The sequence below is a fragment of the Onychostruthus taczanowskii genome, unplaced genomic scaffold, assembly GCF_017590055.1.
Source record: "Onychostruthus taczanowskii isolate IOZ18803 unplaced genomic scaffold, ASM1759005v1 scaffold3, whole genome shotgun sequence".
NCBI classification, from domain to species: Eukaryota; Metazoa; Chordata; class Aves; order Passeriformes; family Passeridae; genus Onychostruthus; species Onychostruthus taczanowskii.
Genome location: NW_024500349.1, coordinates 9,900,936 through 9,922,114, shown reverse-complemented (window position 1 = coordinate 9,922,114; position 21,179 = coordinate 9,900,936). Strand labels below are relative to the sequence as shown.

Here is a 21,179-nt window from a genome sequence, read left to right as displayed (position 1 = left end):
CCAGAACACACAGATCCTGTTGCCAGGACCATGTCTAAAAGGCTTTTGAATACCTTCAAGGATGGAGACTCCATAACTTCCCCAGGCAATCTATGCCAGTGCTTGGTCACCCTCACGATAAAAAAAGTGTTTTCTGGTGTTCAGAGAGAACTTCTCATATTTCAGTCTGTGCCTGTTACCTCTGGTTTTGTCACTGGGCATCAATGGAGCCTGGCTCTGCCCCCTTTGCACCCTTCCCTCATGAATTTATATTCACTAATAAGATCCCCCAACCCTTCTTCTCCTGAACAATCTCAGCTGCCTCAGCTTTCCTTATATGTGAGGTGCTCCAGTCCCTTCATCATCCAAACAGCCTCACGTGTCTGAGTAATTTTGCTGTAGCTTTCCAAGGATCCTGAAAATTGTGTGTCTTGTTTTGTTATTAATGTCACCATTTCTTATAATTGGTTCTGAGGTCACAGGTGCAAAACACTGAGTAGCAGAGTCAGGATTGCATGCCACCAGCACCATAGGAACAGCCTGTTGAGTAAGACATGTCTTAATCTGTTGACTACATTAAGTAAAACATTTACATGGGTCCATTTACGATACAGCATTTTTACTTTACAGTGAAAATCAATGTTTGATGCATTTGTAAGGTATGACTGAAAGAAGCCATTATCAGTAACATTCCCGCTATCAACTGAATGCCTACATCTCTGGAGTGTTATCTGAAGGAGAAAACACATGTTGGCTTCATGAGATCCTGGGATTTGGCTGCCTGGGCCTGGGGCCAAGGCAGATCCACTGGGACCATGGGGAAGAGGCTCCCAGAGGCACAGTGGGGAGGCCATGGCCACAGCCAGCCCTGGTCTTGGGCCCTGGCAGAGCTTTGGCCACTGCCATGTCATAGTCCTGCCCCAGGCTGCTCGTGGCCCCTGATCCCGGTGCAGAACACGCCTCCGGGCCAACATGGATGTTATCAGGTGTTTTATGATCCAGGCAAAACCAGAAACAGACACTGGTTTACTAGCGGGATAATGCATTTATTAGTTCAGACTGCAAGGTCCTGTTATGCAATAGGAGAATGTTTTGATGAAGTGCCTAAGTAAAAAGTCCATCCACGAGCACATTTTCCAAAGAAACATTAGGGCTCGGTGCAATTAATTCTGTATTTATGTTGCTTCTGTTTAGAACATATCTGACTAATTGCATTTATGGTTGTACTCAGAGAAGGGGAGCCAGGTGTTTTAGTAGTTTGTCCAAATGTTATATCACTCAGGCTCTGCCTGGAAAAATTAATAGTTTTTCAAGTATTGTTTCAGAGTCACATTTATCTGATTACTGAATACGCATCCTGTTAATGGGTTCCTTCCTCTAATGCCAGTATTGAGAGTTTGGAGACTGAGGGTTCAGAATCATTAAAAATACCCCTATGTAGTTAACTGAGTTAACTGCAAACGCCAAAGAACATTGTCACTAAAAGCCTTTTGTTAAACACAGATACAGATTTTTTTTTTTTTCCACAAGTAATTTATCTGAATACAATTCAGGTTTTGAGAACAACACCATTTTTTTCAGGAGCAAGTTGCAGTACAGGTCTCTGCAATTATGTTTGACAGCTGATGAAGGAAAAAAAAAACCTTTTAAATCTATTTAAAATAAATTGGCTGAATGCCAGATCCCAGAGGTGATAATCAGTGGCACCAGGCGTAGCTGGAGGCCTGTCACTAGTGGGGTTCCCAGGGTTCAATACCAGGCCCAGTATTGTTTAACTTATTCATCAATGGCTTGAATGAAGGGGCAGAGGCCTCTTCTGTTCCAGCAAGTTCACAAAGCTGGCAGGAGTACCCGTACCCCCTTCAGAAGGGCCTTGACAGGTTGGAGAGATGGACAGAGAAGAACTATCTGAAATTCAACAAGGGCAAGTGCAGGGTCCTGCACCAGGAGAGGAATAACCCCCTGCACCAGGACAGGCTGGGGGTCAACCTGCTGGAAAGCAGCTCTGTGGAGAAGGACCTGGGGCTCCTGGAGGACAATGAGTTGTCCATGAGCCAGCAGTGGGGCTCCAAGAATGCTGATGGTACCCTGGGCTGTATTAGGAAAAGCATTGCCAACTGCAAAGGGCTGTTTATCTGTTCCATTTATGATGTTTAGCAGGACAGAACAGGACTCAGGACTTTCTCACTGCTCTTACAGTACTGCAGGTTGTTTCTGGTTTTGCAATCCATTTTGTTGCTTGTAGATAACTTTGCCTTCTCCTCCAGCTAATTGCTGCCTTTAGGACATCAAACATATCTCTGAGCTATTTTGTCATCTGTGTGGATTTTCCAGGCTATTTTTCTGGTCACACGGTCTATGTACTTATCAGGCACAAATGAAAGAGCAGTCAGTGCTCTGCCACTGCTACCTTACCCTGTGTTACAAACTGCTAATTCTAATTGCCCTGGCTGCAGCTGAAAATGCTTTGCCAGAGCATTTTTTGAGCTTAGGTTTCTCATTGTATTTCTGGAGGCTGGCAATGATCTTGTTTTTGTCCAAATATTCTGACCTTTGGGATATTTATGGTGGATTCACAGAAGCAGTCAAAAGCAAAACACATAGAGGAGATAAGAGAGGGATTTCACAGTACTGACAGAGCAGTGATTGCTTTGGTGAGAGAAAACCAAAGAGCTGCAGCCAGCCAAAGTTGGTGCTTCAGTCTTTCAGAATCAGACCTGTCTGCATAAAGGCTGAAATCAATAGGTTCAGTCACAACTGTGCAATGTGGACGTCTATGAGAGATTGGCATACAACTAACATCTGTCCAAGCTGTCATACCTTTATCTTCTCCTGCTGTGCAAAGCAGCCCTGTGGGATTACTGCTTTGACCTTGACATCAGCGCTACAAAGTTCTTGTGTTTTTGCACAGGGAACAGCACAGAAAACGAGTACAACAAATGTGCTGCAGAGAACAAATTCTCTGCTTTGTAGTTTGCCTGGATGTTGGTCAGGTTATGCCACGTCAGAATCACTCTGGATTTGAAATCCTCCCTGTGCCTTTCTGCATATGTATATGTATATACATGTATACAGTTAACTGCTTCTCACTTCATTACCATGTTTCCCTCCAAAATGTTTGGGCAAGGTCACAAGGATCTCTGCCCATACAGAACCATAAGCTCAAAATTACTCAGGTAATGTCAGGTAGTAAGGGACATGAACTAAAAAGTGGTTAGAAACAACCATCATGGATTTTCCACAGAGATATGGGGGCTGACTAGCCTGATTACCCTGAAGAGTGAAAACACTGAGTAGTGAGAGTTTTTATGCACCTTGATTCCGTAAAGACTTTCAGCAGTGTCCTAATGCATCCTTGTAGCCAAACTGATGCTAGATAGATTGAAAAAGACAACTATAAGCGGGGTGGAGTATTCACTGGCCTGCCAGGCCTGAAGGGTGATATCAGCTGTGCCAAGTCCATCTGGCAGTGAGTGAGTAGCAGCACCCTGCAGGCTCTTTATTAACAGCCTAACCAACATCAAGTCAGGTGAGAACATTTGGCACATTGAAAGGGAGGGCCACTATTCAAAAGGACAAACAGCTTTACAGAATCTTTATTATTTCCAACCATAGTGAATGCAAGGCTTTGCTCCTGGGATGGCTTAGCCCCCTGCCCCTGTTCTGCACATGAGACAGGCGAAGCACACAGCGTTACAGTGCAGGCACTGACGGGCTGCAGAGCAGGGAAAGGACTGGGAGGTCCCCATGGGCAGTGGACTGAACACGAGTTCACTGCACACACTGACAGCAATGAAAGCCAGCAGCCAGCTGGGCAAGGAACTCTGCATCACACTGGGGTGACATGCACCACCTGTACACCACACTGCACTCACTACACCCCATCCTGAACCCTGCTCCAGCTCTGGGCCCTCCACTGTGAGAAAGATACAGATAAACCTGAGCACTTTTGGCATAAAACCACCAAGATCTTTGGGGCTGGCACACGAGAGTTAAGAGAGGCTAAGTTCAGCGTGGAGATCAGATTATTTCAGGGGGACCTCATAGGCCATGGATACTCCAGACACTGGAGAATACAACCAGATCTGCAAGGGACAACTCATCAGAGTTAGGGAGAAAAGGGAGAAATAATACAATACCCTATTCCCATACTAAAAGATTATAAACAAAGTTTTCTTCAGTGTCTTTGTGGAAAAGTCTGTTTTTTCTCACTGGAACAAAAGCAGGGCAGGTATTAGGGTTACAAAGATTTGAAGTAGGAGAGCAGATAAGGGACAAAAAAATAAAATAGGATAAAAATACACTTCAGAGTTTTGTTGGTTTTTTAAACATTTTACTAGTCTTGTTTATTTGGGCTTTCAAAAAAATTTGTTAATTCATAACAAAAAACATTTGCTTTTCAGTATGCTTCACAATTGGTAACAATTGGTAAATTGTTAATATTTTTGAAGACATAAGCAAAACACTAGGTTTTTGAAACTGACATCAGACTTTCAAAAAGGTGCCTGTATTTATAAATATGTGATAATATTAAAAATAATTATATACTAACAATAGAATATGACAAAAATGCTGATAAGCTTATGCAGCTTTATGTGTATATTTACTGTTTACGGTTGTTAATATATAATTTTCATCAAAATTTGAATACAATTTAAAAAATGCAATGTGCAATAAAATGTGTAGGAAAATACCTACTTATTTCCAGTTAAAACTATTGAAAATTAAGGTAAAATACTTTGAAAGTGAAAAGTCAAACAACTGACTTAAATTAACACAGCTAGCAGAATAATGGCAGAAGAACCTGGTGTGGGTTTTTCTGAGTCAGTGCAGACAAGTACATTCAGCATCACCAGACATTCTGCAATTACACATTCTGACATGCTACAAAGGGTCTGAGTATTGTCAAAGTTACACAATTCCTGATTGGGAAGATTCCTACAGCCAGCTCCCATTTTCTGCACTTTCAACAACAGCATTCTTCTTTTCAGCTGTTCCATTTGCATCGCTTGTTTCTTCTAACACCACCACTAAACTTGACAGAGTTGTGTGAGGATCAAGCAGTTTCACAAGGGGTATGTCCACCTTTCGCTCCCGGAAGACACGGTTCTGAATTGTCATAGCTAACATAGAGTCTATGCCCAAAGACAAAAGTGGCGTGTTCATGGTTAGTTCATCTGCGTTCACTCCTGTGAGGTCACTCACCAGTGAGGTGATGTAGTCCTCAGATGTGAGAAAGGCAGCCTCTGGGACTTCAGTTTCCTCAGACGTTTCAATCTTGTTCTTGAAATCTTCTGACATAAGTGATATGAAGCGACTTTTGAGAGAAATAATCTGAGTAAAAACATGATGATACAAAGCTTGAAAGTTCAATTTGACCACAGCTTGCTGTGGGTTGTTTATAAGTAAGGTCTTCCTGAGATAGTCATGAATTTCATGCACTTGCAGAATGTCTATGCCCTTGGATCCCAGAATGCTCTGAATGTGGTTTTGGTTGAGCAGAATGCCAAGGTTCAAAGCACCCCAGTTAATGGCCTGGCCTGAAAGCCCACAGTTCCTCCTGTAGAGACAGAAGACATCCAGGAAAGAGTTTGCAGCTGCATAGTTTGCCTGGGTGGCATTGCCCAGAAAAGAAGTAACAGAGGAGTAGCACACAAAGTAGTCAAGCTCCTGGTCTCTGGTAGCCCAGTGAAGATTTAGGGTCCCTGCTACTTTTGGGCTCAGCACTTTGTGAAAGTCAGCTAGCTTCAGCACTTCAAGGTGGCCATCGTGTAAAGCAACAGCGCTTTGGAACACCCCTTTGATGGGACTCCCCACAAAGGTGTTGGCAATGGACTGGAAAGCTTTCTCAACATCACTCGTTGAAGCCACATCACACTGCACAGACACTACTTTGCTCCCTTTGTACTGCTGCTGCAAAGCCCTTAACTCTTCTTTCTTCTCACTGCTGGGAATTCTCCTGGACAGAATTGCAATACACCCTCCCCCATTCTCAGCTATGAACTTCACTGTTTCAAAGCCAAGTCCAGTGAGCCCCCCAGCTACTACATAAACAGCGTTCTGCTTGAACAGCTGCTTCTGGGGCTCGTACAGCGGGATATCTGAAAGCACACCAATGTCCTTCTGCCTTCTCAGGACAGCAAGGGGCACAGAAGTGCAGGTGAAATAGGACATCACAGAATTTAGCCCTTCAAAGTTCTCAGTCTGCTGAAAAACAGAACCTGAGAGATGTCTAAACCGTTTCATATCCATGGAACTGATCCAGACATGTACAGTCTTCTGCACTTCCTTTAGAGGTGCTTTCCGGAAAAGGCTGCCAACAGCAAGGATATGAAAGTTAATGTTTTCATGATCAATTTCACTGACATTCTGAATACATTCAGGCTGTTGGCTGCCACACACGATCACCACATCTTTAAGAAAGGACATGTGGGCCAGGTCCTCCTGAGACAGTCTGTTGACTGGAGGAAGAATAACAAGGGCACTACACAGGTTAATATACTGGAGCACATTAGGAGTGGGCTTTGCAAGGACTGGTCTCCAACCCATCTCTTCTGCTGCTGCAGAAAGAATGTGGCACAAAACTGAGGACGGCTCTGTAGTAATAATACCCAATGCTCTGCCATGTTTTCCTTTGGGTAACCTCTGAAGAAAGATTTCCCATGCAATGATGAAGTATGACACACAGGGGACATTCTGGAGGAATGGGAATTTCCTTGCACTGAAACAAACTGTTCCTGGAATCTGAACTCTGGATGATGCAGCAGTGGGATAACATGAAACCACATGATCTCCCACTTTCACTTTTTTCACATCACTGCCTGTTGCAGTGACTGTGCCACTGAAATCAAGAGCTAGAAGCCTGTGTTTGTCTCCTGCCTGGGAGTTCCAATACAGTGTATTACCAAAGTTACAGCTAGAAACACTAATGGGAGAATAATCTTCTGAGTGCAGACAAATTTTATCCACTTGAATTTCAACACTCTGTTTGTCAAGTTGAGTAGTAGCACTGGTGGATAATTCCCCAGACAAGTCTTTTGCTGTGTATGGATCAGAAGTGTACAAAGTGAATGACTGTGATTTCTGGAGAGATCTTATGGGTTGGATGTAATATGCATCTACAAAAGGTGTGCGTCTGATTTCGGACACATAAATTCTTCCCTGGCTGATGCAGACTTCTGGATAGTCCCCACCTTTGTACTTGACAAGAACATCTGCTAACACTGAGATGTCCAGGGAAGTGGAGGAGCTGAGGTCAATCAACTGAAATGTGATTTCTGGAACTTCAACAGTACAAGTTCTGGTCATGCCATACAATGCAAACCCACAGTTAACGTGGTCCACATATCTCTCTGTTGTTCTGTAGGTGATCACTCTGACAGAACAGCGAGACGTCTTCTCTCTTAGTGCCACCACTACCTGGCGATAGGCTTCGCAGCACTTTGCCAGCTGATCTACTGCTTTCCTTGGGGAATCTTCATTTAACTTTTGGATTCCCCACAGGAAGAGAATTTCATCATAATCCTTAACCTCTGCTCTCATTTTATTCTGTGTATCTCCTTCCACAAGGCATTCCCAGCCTTCATACATAACATATCTCGAAGCAGGATGCAAGTATTTTTTGAGCTGCTCAGCTATCCCAAATTTGTCTGCAAACACAAGTACTCTGGGCTTAAACCCCAGATGTCCAATTGTCTGTGAAAGAGAGACTTCTTTCCATTTGTTTTCAAAAAGAAACTCATTGTCTCTGGAAGACGCTTCCTTCATGAAAGTGATGGCAACGCGCTTGAGCTCAGCCAAAACAGAGCCGTGTTTGTCCACAAAGCATCCACAGACCTCAAGGCAGCTCCCAGTGGATTTGCTCATTCTCATGTATATCATCATTTCCTCCTGCAGCGGGCGGAGCACCACCAGGCTGCCTATCCCTGAAGGAAAGCCTGCTCTGGAGTGGAGTGTCCTTGAGGTCAGGACAGCGGTCATCTGCAGGAAACAGTCAAGCAGCACTGGGTGGATACAGTAGCTGTACATGTCTCTGGCAGTCTCCTCATTCACCTTTATGCTCGTTATAGCTTCCTTTAGCTCCTGGCAATAATGCACATCACTGAGCTGCCTGAATATGGAGCCATACTGAAAGCCAACCTGAGACAGTGCTTCATAAAGCTCCTCTCTGCTAATCACTGACTTGCATCTTCGATAGATGGCTTGGAAGGAGATGCTGCTTTCTTCCACCACACCTTCAAGCCCCTTTGCCACTTGGCCAGCAGCATAAACTGCGTTGGAGGAAGAAAGAACCTCAAAAGTTGTCATGGCTTTTTGCGGACTCAGCTTGATACTCAGCACTTGGGAGTTCTGTGTAAGAACACACGGTGCAGAAAAACTGATACTCAGCTGACAAGTGCTCAGAGGCACTTTAGGTTCTGAGCTGCTCATCACAGAGGCCAGACCAAGATCCACATAGAAAGCCCCAGGGACTAAGGCCACCCCATTGTTCTTATGCTCATATAAGTACGGTGTCGTTTCCTGGGACACCAGGCAGCCAAACTCCACGTTGTCACTGTTTATGCCATAAAGCAAAGGATGACTGGCACTGACACCTTTTTGGTTTGCTTGTTGATGGATATTCAGGCAGTTCATGAGTTTTTGGCGATCAAATTGATATCGTGGAATGGCCACAGGAACACTTTGATACCCGTTATAAAAGTGCTGCCAGTTGGGATTAAATCCCAGTTCAAACAGATTTCCTACAAGCGTGAAGAGTGTCTGATATTCTGTATCCATTTGCAAAGAGGACAACACCTTTGTGCCTTTCCCTAGTGTTTCTTTTATGCTTCGCTGCAGTGCTCGGTGAGGACTTATTTCCACAAACACCAGGTTTTCCCTGCCTCTGGCTGCAGTTTGGATGGCTCGTGTGAAGGCAACAGGCTCACGAGTATGCTGTGCCCAGAATTTGCCCTGAGCAAAGTCATTTTCAGATGCAGCCGCCCCAGTCAGTGTTGAAATCACTTCCATTTCCCCCTTCTGCTTTTCTAAAGGCTCTATCTGCTTCTCCAGCTCCCCGAGTATCATATCCATGCTGGAGCTGTGGTACGCAGCTGGAACTTTTAAAACATGAAGAAAGATGTTTCTCTGTCTGAAAGCTTCAGCTAACTCACTCTGGACAGCTTCCACAGCCTCTACACTCCCAGACAAGGTGCAGGAAATGGGGCTGTTGAAAGCAGCAATGCACACCTTTCCTGAGTAGGGATGCAGGCGTTCTGCTATCTCTTCAACAGGGATGTTTCCAACCACCAGCATTCTGCCCCTGGGAGTCTTTGCCTGCAGCCTGCTCCGGTGATAAATCACTTTGACTGCATCTGCCAGGGAAAGGTACCCAGCAATGTGTGCAGCAGCAACTTCCCCCACTGAGTGGCCAACAACAGCAACGGGCTTAATACCCCAGTGCTTCAGGAGGGAAGCTACAGCAACCTGCAGGGCAAACAGCAAGGGCTGAGAAAACTCTGGATTCAGCAAGTCCTTTGGGCTATGATTTCTTGCTGGCAGGAGGCTGATGGCAGCATGCTGCTGGAAAAGGTCTTCTATTTCCTTACACTTGTCTCTGAACACCGGCTCTGAGCTCAGCAGTGCCTCACTGAACTCCTTCAGTGTTACACCATTGCCACAGAACACAAACACCAGCTGTGGTTCCGCTTTGGACATGGCAGGTTCCGTGCTCGCTGCCAGCTTCAGCTCTTGCTGCAAGTGTTGGAGGGAATTTGTGACAAATGCTTTTCGGTACCTGTAGCTGGCATGGCTTCTTCTGCAGGCAGATGTATAGGCCAGGCTTGGGAGAGTTACGGAGTTCCTTGTGCTCAGCTGCTCAGCTGTGTCGGCCATTGTCATCTGAAGGGACTTAGGGGATGCTGCTGACAGCAGAACTAATTCCAGGGGCTTCTTAAAGGCAGGAAGAGTTTCTGGCTGCTTCACCTGCCTGACTACAACATGAGCATTGGTTCCTCCAAATCCAAAGCAGTTGATGCCAGCTACTCTTCCATACTCACTGGATTCTTCCCAGGGCTCTACAGCTGTGGCAACAGCAAGGTTTAATTTCTCTGTATCGATGCTGCTCGTCTCCTTTGAGTAATGCAAGGATGGAACAATCTTTCCATGATGCATCATCAGGAGCACTTTGATTAACCCAGCTGCTCCAGCAGCTGATTCAGTGTGTCCAATATTTCCTTTCACTGAACCAATTTTCAGAATGGAAACTTGGGAAGACCTGTTTTTGCTAATGACACTACCCAGGCTCTCAGCTTCTGTAGGATCTCCAGCAGCAGTTCCTGTGCCATGGGCTTCAATGTACTGCACAACTGAGGGGTCAACACAACTTTCATAAATGCTGCGCAGTAACTTCTCTTGCTCTATTTGAGATGGTCTCGTGATTGGAGTCGTGGATTTGCCATTCTGATTGACTGCACTGATGTTTATCACACCCCAGATTTTGCTGTAGTCTTCCTTTGCCTGTTCCATGAAAAGTTAAATTGTCTTTAATAAACTCATGCTTTCTCTGTAAAGAAAACTATGAAACACCACAACAAAGCCAAGAAAAACTGGATAATGATGCTAGCTTTTACATGCAAGATCCTTTCCCTGTGTTAAAAGTTGATAAATTCTAAAGAAATGCTTCATTAATCTTAAACTTGAATTGGAAAAACTTCTCTGGAATAGTCATTATTAGACCTGAAGACACAAAATTCAGGCAAGGAACCAGTCTTATTTCAGGCTGCTTCACAAGCAATCTTACCTTTTTCAGTGGTTTGAGGAAAACAACACCACAGCCTTCTCCCCTTCCGTAGCCATCTGCTTTTTTGGAGAAGGGTTTGCTTATGCCCTCTGGAGAGATCATTTTGGCTTTACTGAGAGATACAAAGGTGCGGGGATCGATGATGCAGTTCACTCCACCACAGATTGCTGCCTCACAGTCTCCTGGAGTCAAAGAGAAACATATTCATGTTGAGATGGCCCTGGTGACAGACAGACACCAGAAATTCTGATTTCGTTGTTCAGCACCTCTTCAGTCCCATTACCTGATTTAATGGCTCTCAAGGCATAGTGCAGAGCAAAAAGAAAAGATGAACATGCAGTGTCAACAGTCAGAGAGGGTCCAGTCAGATTAAATGTGAAAGAGACCCTGTTGGCAGCAATGCTCATTGCTGTTCCAGTACCATCATAATGATTTATTTCACTCACAGCTCTGCTGGTTATGATCTCATAGTCTCGATTCATGAGACCTGGAAAACATCAGATACATGCCAAGTTAACCCAAGCCAGCAATAAGCATGTACAGCTCAAAACCTGGCGGTGTGGTTTGGTTTTCAGTGTTAAGATGAAGCCATATGGCATCAGGGCTCCTGTCATGCAGCTTTGCTCCAACAGAACTCAAAGGGAGAAGTCACAGCAATTTCCCCTGGACCGAACTTACACACACATACCTAACACTGGAAATTCCTACCTGCCCAGGAAATGCCCTTTCTGATGGCTCAGCTCACTGTGTTATACAGCTAAGATATCTGTGGTCTGCTCAGACATCTATATCTCACTCTGAGACTGAGATACACTTTTGAGATTCAGGGTCTTGTAGTTTAGCTATGAGAACATTTAACATCAACAAGTTACAAAGAGGATAGTTCAGACATAAATGTACAAGACATTAGCTTCAGCTCCTCAGATGTACCAATTTAAAGGTCACAGCACAAACTACATCCAATGCTTTGTATTCCTCATTTTTTTCACTCTTGCAAGCAGTAAGAAGAAAAGTGGGGTCTGTGAGAGCAGTTGTGTCCTCTTTCTGGGAACACTACACTTGAAATATGGTGGATCCCCAAGTCCATGAACACGTGTGTAAAGAGCAGTAGCTCTATTCAGAGAGCAAGGAATAGAGCCCTCAATGGAAGAAGAGCATCTCTCAGACTAATAGGTAATCTGAAGCATTTCTCCTATAGGTGCATCAGGCAAACTCCCCCAGAAAACTCCTTTTTAAAGAGACACAGATTACACCAGCAATAATGTGCTGTTACAATACTGTTGTCTTTTAAATATCTTTCAACAGCATCTGGTATAATCTCCTCCGTAACTTTTTGGGCAAAGGCAAGTTGGACAAGTGCACCTTGGTACCATTCTAATGTCCACAGGAGGATTTCTGCTGCTTTAAAAGGATATTAATCCCCAGAACACTTTGACCAAAATTGTACTGAAAAACAGCATGTTGGGGAAAAGTGTAGGCCTGTGTAGAAGCTCAGAAGACAAGGGGCTAATGTGTACATGTCAAACACCAATAGCCAAGGAGCCAACCAAGGATTGTCAGTAATAATCAAGGATTGTTAAAAAAACCAAAATGAGACGGGACCATGGGGAGGTAGGGCAGCACTTCTCTGGGATAAACATCCTTGCTCTGCTCCACAGAGACACAATCACAAAATCACATAATCAGTTAGATTGCAGAAGACCACTGACATCATTGAGTCCACCCCGAGTGACCAAATAACACATTGTTGACTAGACAATGGCATGAAGTACCACATCCAGTCTTCCTCAAACACCTCCAGGGATGGTAACTCCATCAACTCTTTGGGCAACTGATTCTCATATCCAATCACCACTTATGTGAAGAATTTCTCTGTAAGGTCCAATCTAAACCTCCCCTGGCACAGCCTGAGGCCATTTCCTTTCATCCTGTCTCCAGTTCCCTGTGAAAGAGGTTGATCCCCACATCACTACACCTTCCTTTCAGGCAGTTGTAGAGGGCAATAAAATCACCCCTGTGCTTCCTCTTCTCAGACTATACCAGCTCCCTTAGCTGTTCCTCACAGGACTTGTGCTCCAGACCCTTCTGATGCCTTTCTCTGGACTTAGTCCAGCACCTCAGTGTCCCTCCTGAATTGTGGGGCCCAACAGTAGAACTCAGAGCTGTGGCCTCACCAGTGCCATATACAGTTGGAAGAATCACTGCCCTGCTTCCGTGGTGACACTATTGCTGATACACACCAGGATGCCACTGGCCTTCTTGGCCACCTGGGCACACACTGTCTCATGTTCAGCTACTGACCACCAGCACCACCAGGTCCTTTTCTGCTGGGCACTTTCCTACCACTCTACCCCCATCAACAAACAATGGGCAGCACCAGCACAGAAACGGGAATGAAATATTGACCCAAGGTCAATCTGGGGAGGGAGGGCATTAAGACCACCCAAGAACCCCAAAGCCTCTGATGCATTTCCAAAAAGGTCTGAAAGAAGGAACTGGACATGATAATTTGCATAGAAAGAGAGCAACCTGTCTTCAGGGCAGGAAAACATATTTATAAAAATGTACCCCCAACAAATCTGGGGGGGGTCCTCCAAGACCCTGGACATCTCATTGGCCAGATCAACACTTGAGGAAGGACTGGTGATGTCTTTTTCTCTCTTTTTCTCTCTTTTTTTCTCTTTCATTCTCTCTTTTTCTCTCTTTCTTTCCCTCTTTCTCTCTCCCCTTCTTTAATTCATCTCTTCCTTTCTCTTTTCCTTCCACCCCGCCTCTTTATCCACATCCCACTGCCATGTGCTGATGTAGCAGATCAGGGACTAAGATTCCAATTTCCATGCCAAGTGTGTAACTTACTATTAAAACTTTGTGATTTTTTGCAGACCTGAGCAATTACGCATCTTGGGTGTTCCCTTCCCCTTAAGGCTGGAACGTCACAGCCTGGCTTGGGAGAATCTTTCCTAAGAAGGGTTGGGTTGCAGATGCTGTTTCCTGCTTCCCTTCAGTGCCTGAACACTGGAAGAACAGCACTAAAAAGAGATACAGGAATTGTACCATGAATTTCTAGAGTAGCCTGCTAATTCTTACCAAAAGTAACCACTAGTGCCATAGCACAGTAGCTTTAAATCTCCAGTCTAGATCCAGCCTAGATCCAGTGCTAGATAACATATTGAAATGTTATGAAGGATTGCTCCAATCTTTGTGAGGTTCAAACACACTTTCTTGGCCATGAAATTTTCATCTTACCAATAAAAACACCTGTTTTGGAGCCACTGATAGATTCCACAGGAACTCCTGCATCCTCCAGGGCTTTGTATGTGCACTCTATCAGTAATTTCTGTTGCGGATCCATGCGTTCTGCTTCCATATTATTAATCCCAAACAGGTGGTTGTCAAATGAATTAAATCTGAAATATACAGATCGGAATAAAATATGACATAAGTATATAAGATCCGTTTCTTCTAGACTCACAGTAAACATTTTTTGCAACTTCATGAAAATACAAGCAGTAACTGGTGTTTAGGCTACAGTTCCCATTTATGAAATTCAGAAGAAAATGTTTATAAGCCAAAGATGTTTCATGTCCCACCACAAAAGATGTAATTTTATCAATGATTCTGCATTTCAGAGTTAAGAGCCCACTCCTACCCATTTTTATTCTCACGCTTATTGCACTACTACCAACTGGATTCCTCAAACTGTGAAATGTGCAGAATGAGACTCCCTCTGCAGTAATGTGGTCATAGCTTCAACAAGTTATAAACAAAATGAGAATCTCTCCTCACTGCAAAGAATCCCCCACAAAACCTTATTTTCTACAAAAATTACAGATTATTTTTAGCAAATACAGACCAATGCTCTAAATTTAAAACCAAAAAATGGAGGATCAGCTCAGGTGTTTTCAATAAATACCAATGCTTCGCTAAAAATACATTCAGAATGCTTTGTGTGTGTGCATGTGTATGCTTGTCTCTAAAAGTGTCTTCAAAATAGGCCCATGCTTTCAAAAGACCAAGTCCAACTTTAATCATGTATCCCAAGATCAGATTTATATGGCCTTCTATCATTTCTTGGTTTCAGAGCAGGATTCAATATCTAACATGGGACTAAGCGGTAAAGTAATTCTGGGTCCTATGGTTCAACCCTGCCAAGTATAAATTTCAGGGGACAATAAGATTTCTTCTGTGCATGTCGCCTTCTCCTTTGAATGAAGCTCTACAGCCTGAGGATTTTAGGTGAATGTGGAATTTAAATAAAAACACTTATTTTGACCTTACTGTGATTTGCTATTCTTCCCCCTATCACAGCCCCTGAGCAGCTGTTCCCGTAGTCTAAGTACTACAAAAGTCAGTGGTGCAGCAGGGGAACAGACTCACTCATCGAGAAGAGCAGCTCGTGTTGTACATATTTTTCCTGGCTTGTTGCCATCTGCATCGTACCACTCCTTGGCATTAAATCTCTCGGGGGGAATTTCTACCGTGCAGTTTTTGCCTTCTTCCAGGACTTTCCAGAAATTGTCAATTCCATCTCCTGTTGTACAAAGTTTTTAAAACAGATTAAATTATGTGCTCCCCCTGCCCACAAAGACTCAGAAATGCACAATCAGCAACAAGGACCTCCCACCTGTAAATCTGGGCTGTTCAAGCAGACTTGCCACAAAAAGAATTGATCATTCTTTGGTGAGAGGACAATGAAAAAGCATGACTGATCCCCTCACTGCTTGTCTAAAAGCAAAGGAACACCACAAAATCCTTAACCACCTTCTCTCCCCATTTCCCTGCCATCTCACTGCATCTACTCCACCTGCTGTAATAAAGCAAGACTTCTTTTAGGAAAACCCAACCTGTTTATTTCACAGGCATTGCTGATAAGAATGTCCAGCCCTTCATCTGCCCTGTTCCTATGGATGCAGAGTCCTGTAACAATGCACAATCACCCAGCCAGTGAACACTGAAAGGTCAAATCATCCAGCTCATTTGTATGAGTTTCATGTGCAACTCAATGCCCTTCCCACAACCAGCACTGCAGCTTCTTTTGTCTGTCTGTCTGTCTGTCTGCAAACAAATTCAGGCCAAGTAGTTTCCACCACAGCACCACCTTTCAAAAAGATCCCACAAGCAGGAAAGAAACAAATTCAACCAAGGGACAAACCAACAACTGTTGGTTTCCTCCATTTCATCGTTAATAAAAGACTCTGCTTTTCAATGCTCACTCACAGCCTGCTTTGCTTTTACCCCAAAGTTACCTCCAGGAAAGTTGCATCCTATTCCAACAATAGCAATTTCATCTGCAGTCTCCATCTCCATCTCCTGGGCTGCACAAGACAGAAGCACTGTCAGTCCAGTGCAACAATTATGCATTTACCATTGAATAAATATTAGGTTAAAATGTGAACTTCCCAGAAACACACAAACTTGTTCAAAACTTAGTTAATCTGGAATGATCTACTGTTGGTTGTGATGACAAATGACACTGCCCACAAGTGGCCAGAGCTCTACTATATTCTTCCTCTTGTCTCTACTTTCAGAGGGAATTCCCCACTTAATTCCCCAAACTCTGTCATGCACACACACTTCCTTTATACTGTTTAACCGCTGCTAACAAAAAGTAAATCTTTTCAACAAATTAGATGGCAAAGACAAGAATTCTCTTTGGGGTCAAATTAAATACCCCAGGATAGAATTGACTGATGATTTTTTTTTTCCTTGATTCTGAGAAAGGAATTTATCAGATGAGAATCAGTTCAATTGAAGTAATTAGAACTCACTAGGATGCCCAGCTCTAAGCCCTGCACTCCTCCTGGACTTCCTTCCACCCACAAAGAGGAGAAGAAGATGACTCCTCTAGAAAGGTTTTGGGGGGGATTCTTGGCAGTGGGGAGAGTTTTCCATCCCAGGGATAGCACAGCAGGTCCCAAAGAGCCTTTCTCAGTCACTGACTGACAGTAGTGAAGCAGAAATTAGGCTGTTTCACAGCCCTTCTCATCACTCAGAGTTATTATTTCTTGGAGGTTTGCTTTGAAAGGTGAAATTAGGAATAACTACTCAGATTCATACTTTGAAAAATTTACTTCTAGGTTACATTAAGAACAGAAAAGACAGAAAAAGTTTAAAGGCCACCTAGCAGAAATAAGGAGACCAGAATCTGACTTTCTAGGAATAAATTCTATTTTACTAATAATGTAAATTCAAAATTGACACAAGAATTGTTCCCTTTACATTCTTTCCAAATTGTCTATGATTTGTATGATTCTATGATTCCTTATTTTAATGTAACTGCTAAACTAAAGCTGCAAAGCCTCATGAAATATTTTTTCACAAAAGTACTTTTAAGCATTTTTCCTAAGTTATTACTTAAATAGAAAGTAATAGAAAATTAAGGACCTTCCCATCATAACATAAACCATATCTTTAGCATTTCTAGAGCTATGTAACTCTTACCTTATATCATCCCAGTGGCGTGGAGCATTAGGCTGTCTGTGGAAGTCATTTATATAGGATTCTGCGTGGTTTCTTTTTTAAATGGGCATGCTAAAATGTTAACGCCTTTCAAAGAAAAACTGAAAATGAGTCATGTGATTAGTCAGTAAACCCGACTAAAGTTCAAAACTAACTCCCTGAAGTAGTAAATTCTTGATGTAATGAGTTTTCACACTAAAACAGTAGTAAAACCTCTGTCTTATCTAACTTTTTACAGTTAGCAAAACCATTAATTTGAGATATCTGCCATGAAATAGCTCATAAAATCTTTATGATCCTGAGACTATGAGCTAAAACACTCTGTCTTTAAATTAACAACTGAGTTTGGTTTACTCTTAATATTGATAAATATTAACTAGTGTTAAAGCCTTATCTATTTGTTGGAGGCATTATTTGTGAAAATGAAAAATAAATTCTCTACAAACTTAAAACCTGAGTCTCATGTTTGATTCCACAGCTGCTTTGTTTTACTGAGCATGCCCATTTAAATGTAAAAGCACAAAAGCCTTGGCAAAAGACAAAAGTCCCAAAGTATTTCTGAGTCTACCAGAATATTAAAAGCTGTATTGAACTTTCTTTCTAAAAACTGCCATCTGCTTAGAAGCCAAATAACACTGGAATATCCAGAAATAACTTCAGAAATGATCGAGTCCAGTAGTCACTGCTAGATCCTTTTTTCACTCTTCCTCATCTGAATTCATCCCAACCACCTAAACTCATCTTTCTCCTCTTCTGACTTTGTAATAAAAACACGGGGTTACATTCACTTATGGTTTAAGTTTTCCTTGATGGTGGGACAACTGTTTCCACAAAGAAAGCAAAAGAGCATTGTGCTGTGAATAAACAGTTTATTCTGTTATATTTTGCCACCAAGAAGCTTCATAATCTGCTCTGAAAGTTTTAAGTTCTGCTCTCCATTTCATAGCTGAAAATCTCAGTCACTCACCTTTCTCAGTTCTGAGGTTATTGGGAGTTATTTAATGATTTTTAACTTAATTAACATACTTTCTCGATATCATTATGAGGCTTATTAACAAGATGGCTAGTCTGAAAGTGACTTGAGAATCTCCATAGTTTACACATCTCTAAAGAGGACTCATTAGTGCTGATACCACTACCATTCCCTGGCAAAATAGAATGTGGATTCATCAAGTGAACTAGGAATTTGCTGTGGAATTCTGTTACAGTTTCACAATCAGCACCTGAAAGCAATGGTGGCTAAGCCATATTTTAAGGTATTAGTTAGGAATTAGTAGAATATTGAAATGAATCCTGCACACCTGTGGTCATTAATTTCAATGCAAGTTAAACCAATCTGAACCCCAGTGATCCAAACACAATATGAACAATGTGAACACTGGTGAAGGACTAAGAAAGAGCTGTTCACATCATTGGTTCTGAACATTTTTGTTTACAGTTTAGCAGTGTGTTGCCTGAGTGCTAATGACTTGCACTAGTCTCATCATAGCTGGAATATATTAATAAACCCAAGTGCTTGCCCAATCCTTTCGAGCAATGACAGAAGCAGAAATAGGAACTAACTATGGAAGCAAATGTAGCAATAATGGATTGAGTCTGTTACTAACGTAGGCAGCCTATTTATAACTGAATTACATGTTGGTTTGTCACCAAGTTGCATGTTGATTTGTCATGCATTTCTTCTAAATTTAAAAGTAAAAAGTTGAAAAGGGAAACAAAGACCTGTCAAATGGGAGGCACTACACTTCTTTTGTCTCCCACGCCATTACAGTGTTCACCTCTGAACAAAACCTTCGGTTTCTTCTATCCAGACCTATGTCTGATAATTCCAAAAAGAAAAACAAAATATATGTGTATTTCCTCAAACAATTACGTCCAGCTGAGACTCAAATACAGGAAAACAGCTATTTATTTTCCTAGTCTTTATTGTTTCAATCAAGTTTTTACTGTCTTCTGGTGGGAAAACATGCATGAGTGAAGTATCCGTGGGACTGCATGTCTTTCAAAGACAATCCAGGCAAAAAAAATTTTGAATGCTTTTAAATTCCAAGTAGATATCAGGACTGAAATGCATGTGGGTTCCCTGTTTCCATCAGGATACAAGAAGGATTACTACACTAATCACTAGATATTATTTCTTCACTGAAACAGTGCTTTGACAATACAGAAGGTTGTGACACAAATATGTCATTCTACATTACCATAAAAACCTAGTAAGAAAAGGCACTGGCTTTTGGGCAAAACAATTTCCAATCAGTCAAATCTCAAAAATTAGCTTTATATGTAATTATAATGAACAATAATTAATTAATGTGTCATTGAATAAGGAAGCAGTTTTTACCTTTTTAATTCTACAGGTATGAAGTTTTCCATTACACTTATTATCACTGTTGTTGTTATTGTTATAAAAGTTTTAATAACACCAAGCACAGCGGGGGTCTTCTATGCCAGGACCTAAACTAATAGGGTGAAAAAGGACCCCACCACAAGAGTAATATGTGTGACAACCCCTAGTTCTTTATATTAGCTCTGCACTATGGGGCTAGTGAGGAGGAAAAGAAGTAAAAGGAAGAGCACCTTCTGGCCTCTAAATTATTTTTCTTTTATTTTTTTTCCCCCACTTTAATAGTAATCTCATGTATGATTGCAAAAACAAGATTTTATATGACAGTAAGTGATGCAAAACTGTTTGCATGCATTTGCTGAAAGCCTGGAAAGATATCTAAGCCCTGCCTCATTCATACCAGCTGTGGATAGTCCGGTGCCATTGCTAATAGTTTGAGCATGGACAGAAGCAACTCCTTTCCTGATGATCAACAAGTAGAAGAGAAGACATGACATCATAGTATGAAGATGTTTGCAAAATGTTCCTAAAATTTGAATGATAAGGAAAGGATGGAGCACAAGAGGATTTCTCTTAACTTCCTAGAGGTGGAATCTGGAATCTGCATGCCTTGTGTAAACTCTGAACATTGCTGGGACATGGATAGGGTTCCCCTCCTTTAACCTGAGCTATGCAAATATTATGCACATAGTCTATGGTAACCATCTAGCTTTCTTCTCCAAAGACAACAGAGAAAAACCTGCAGCGGGAAAATCAGATCAATTTAGAGAGCTAAAGTTATATAAAACTACTTTCACTAGCAAATGCAGTCGAACAATAATTTCCCTATACTTTTTCAATATTCCTTTTTGTGTATGCAGGGATGACATCAATTCTTTTTTCTATACACTTAATCTGAGATGTGAAATAAGATTATTATCTAACAGGACTCCCAGTTTCCTTTTCAGAATTGCAGCTTCTCAGAAGGAAATACCACATCCTGTCAAATCCCCACTTTCTCTATTCCTGATACATGACATTGCATTCAGCTATCTCAAAAAGTTCCCCTGAAAATCCACTATTGAGCAACTGCGTCTGGTATTAGGGCTTACATTTAGATGTTAAGATGTTATTTTTTATAAAAGATGGAACATAACTGGTCAGAAATAGGCACCCTCCCCCCCCTCCAAAAGAAAAAAAAAAAAAAGGTAGAACTAGCCTTGAGCCATGTGTAGCATTTATAGTAAATACAAACAAACATTTTCATAGTATCATAGAATACCACGTTGTAAGGGACCTCAAGGATCACCTGCTGCAATCTTTTTTAGAAAAAGCAGATGGCCAGCACCTTCTCCAGCTGAATCTTAAAAGTGTCAAATTGGGGAATTCCACTTCCCTGGTGAGATTATTCCAATGACTTGTAGTTCCTGTTATGAAAAATGTTCATCTTCTGTCCAACTAGAATCTCAATTGCTGTAGTTGACCTCTACATATTCTGGTTTTCCTTATTTCCTTATACAGCATGACTCATTTTCCTCTTCATCCCTGCCTGTCTTTATGAAACAGTCTATTGTCATCCATCGTAATTCTTCAGTCATGTGAGCTGTCCCACCACGGTTCAGTTATTCCTGTGATATC

At 42.2% G+C, this 21,179-nt stretch overlaps 1 protein-coding gene across 1 annotated transcript; it reads right to left on the bottom strand.

Moving 5' to 3' along the window:
• Positions 1–4,917: 4,917 nt before the first annotated feature.
• LOC121337931 (highly reducing polyketide synthase PKS6-like) lies at positions 4,918–17,420 on the bottom strand. Its single transcript, XM_041408387.1, has 7 exons — positions 17,201–17,420; positions 16,006–16,074; positions 15,137–15,290; positions 14,006–14,166; positions 11,043–11,246; positions 10,760–10,941; positions 4,918–10,476 (listed from the first exon to the last, which is right to left on the bottom strand). Exons 2-7 carry the CDS (start codon positions 16,064–16,066, stop codon positions 4,918–4,920), a joined length of 6,321 nt encoding a protein of 2,106 aa, XP_041264321.1. The 5' UTR covers positions 16,067–16,074; positions 17,201–17,420.
• Positions 17,421–21,179: the final 3,759 nt, after the last annotated feature.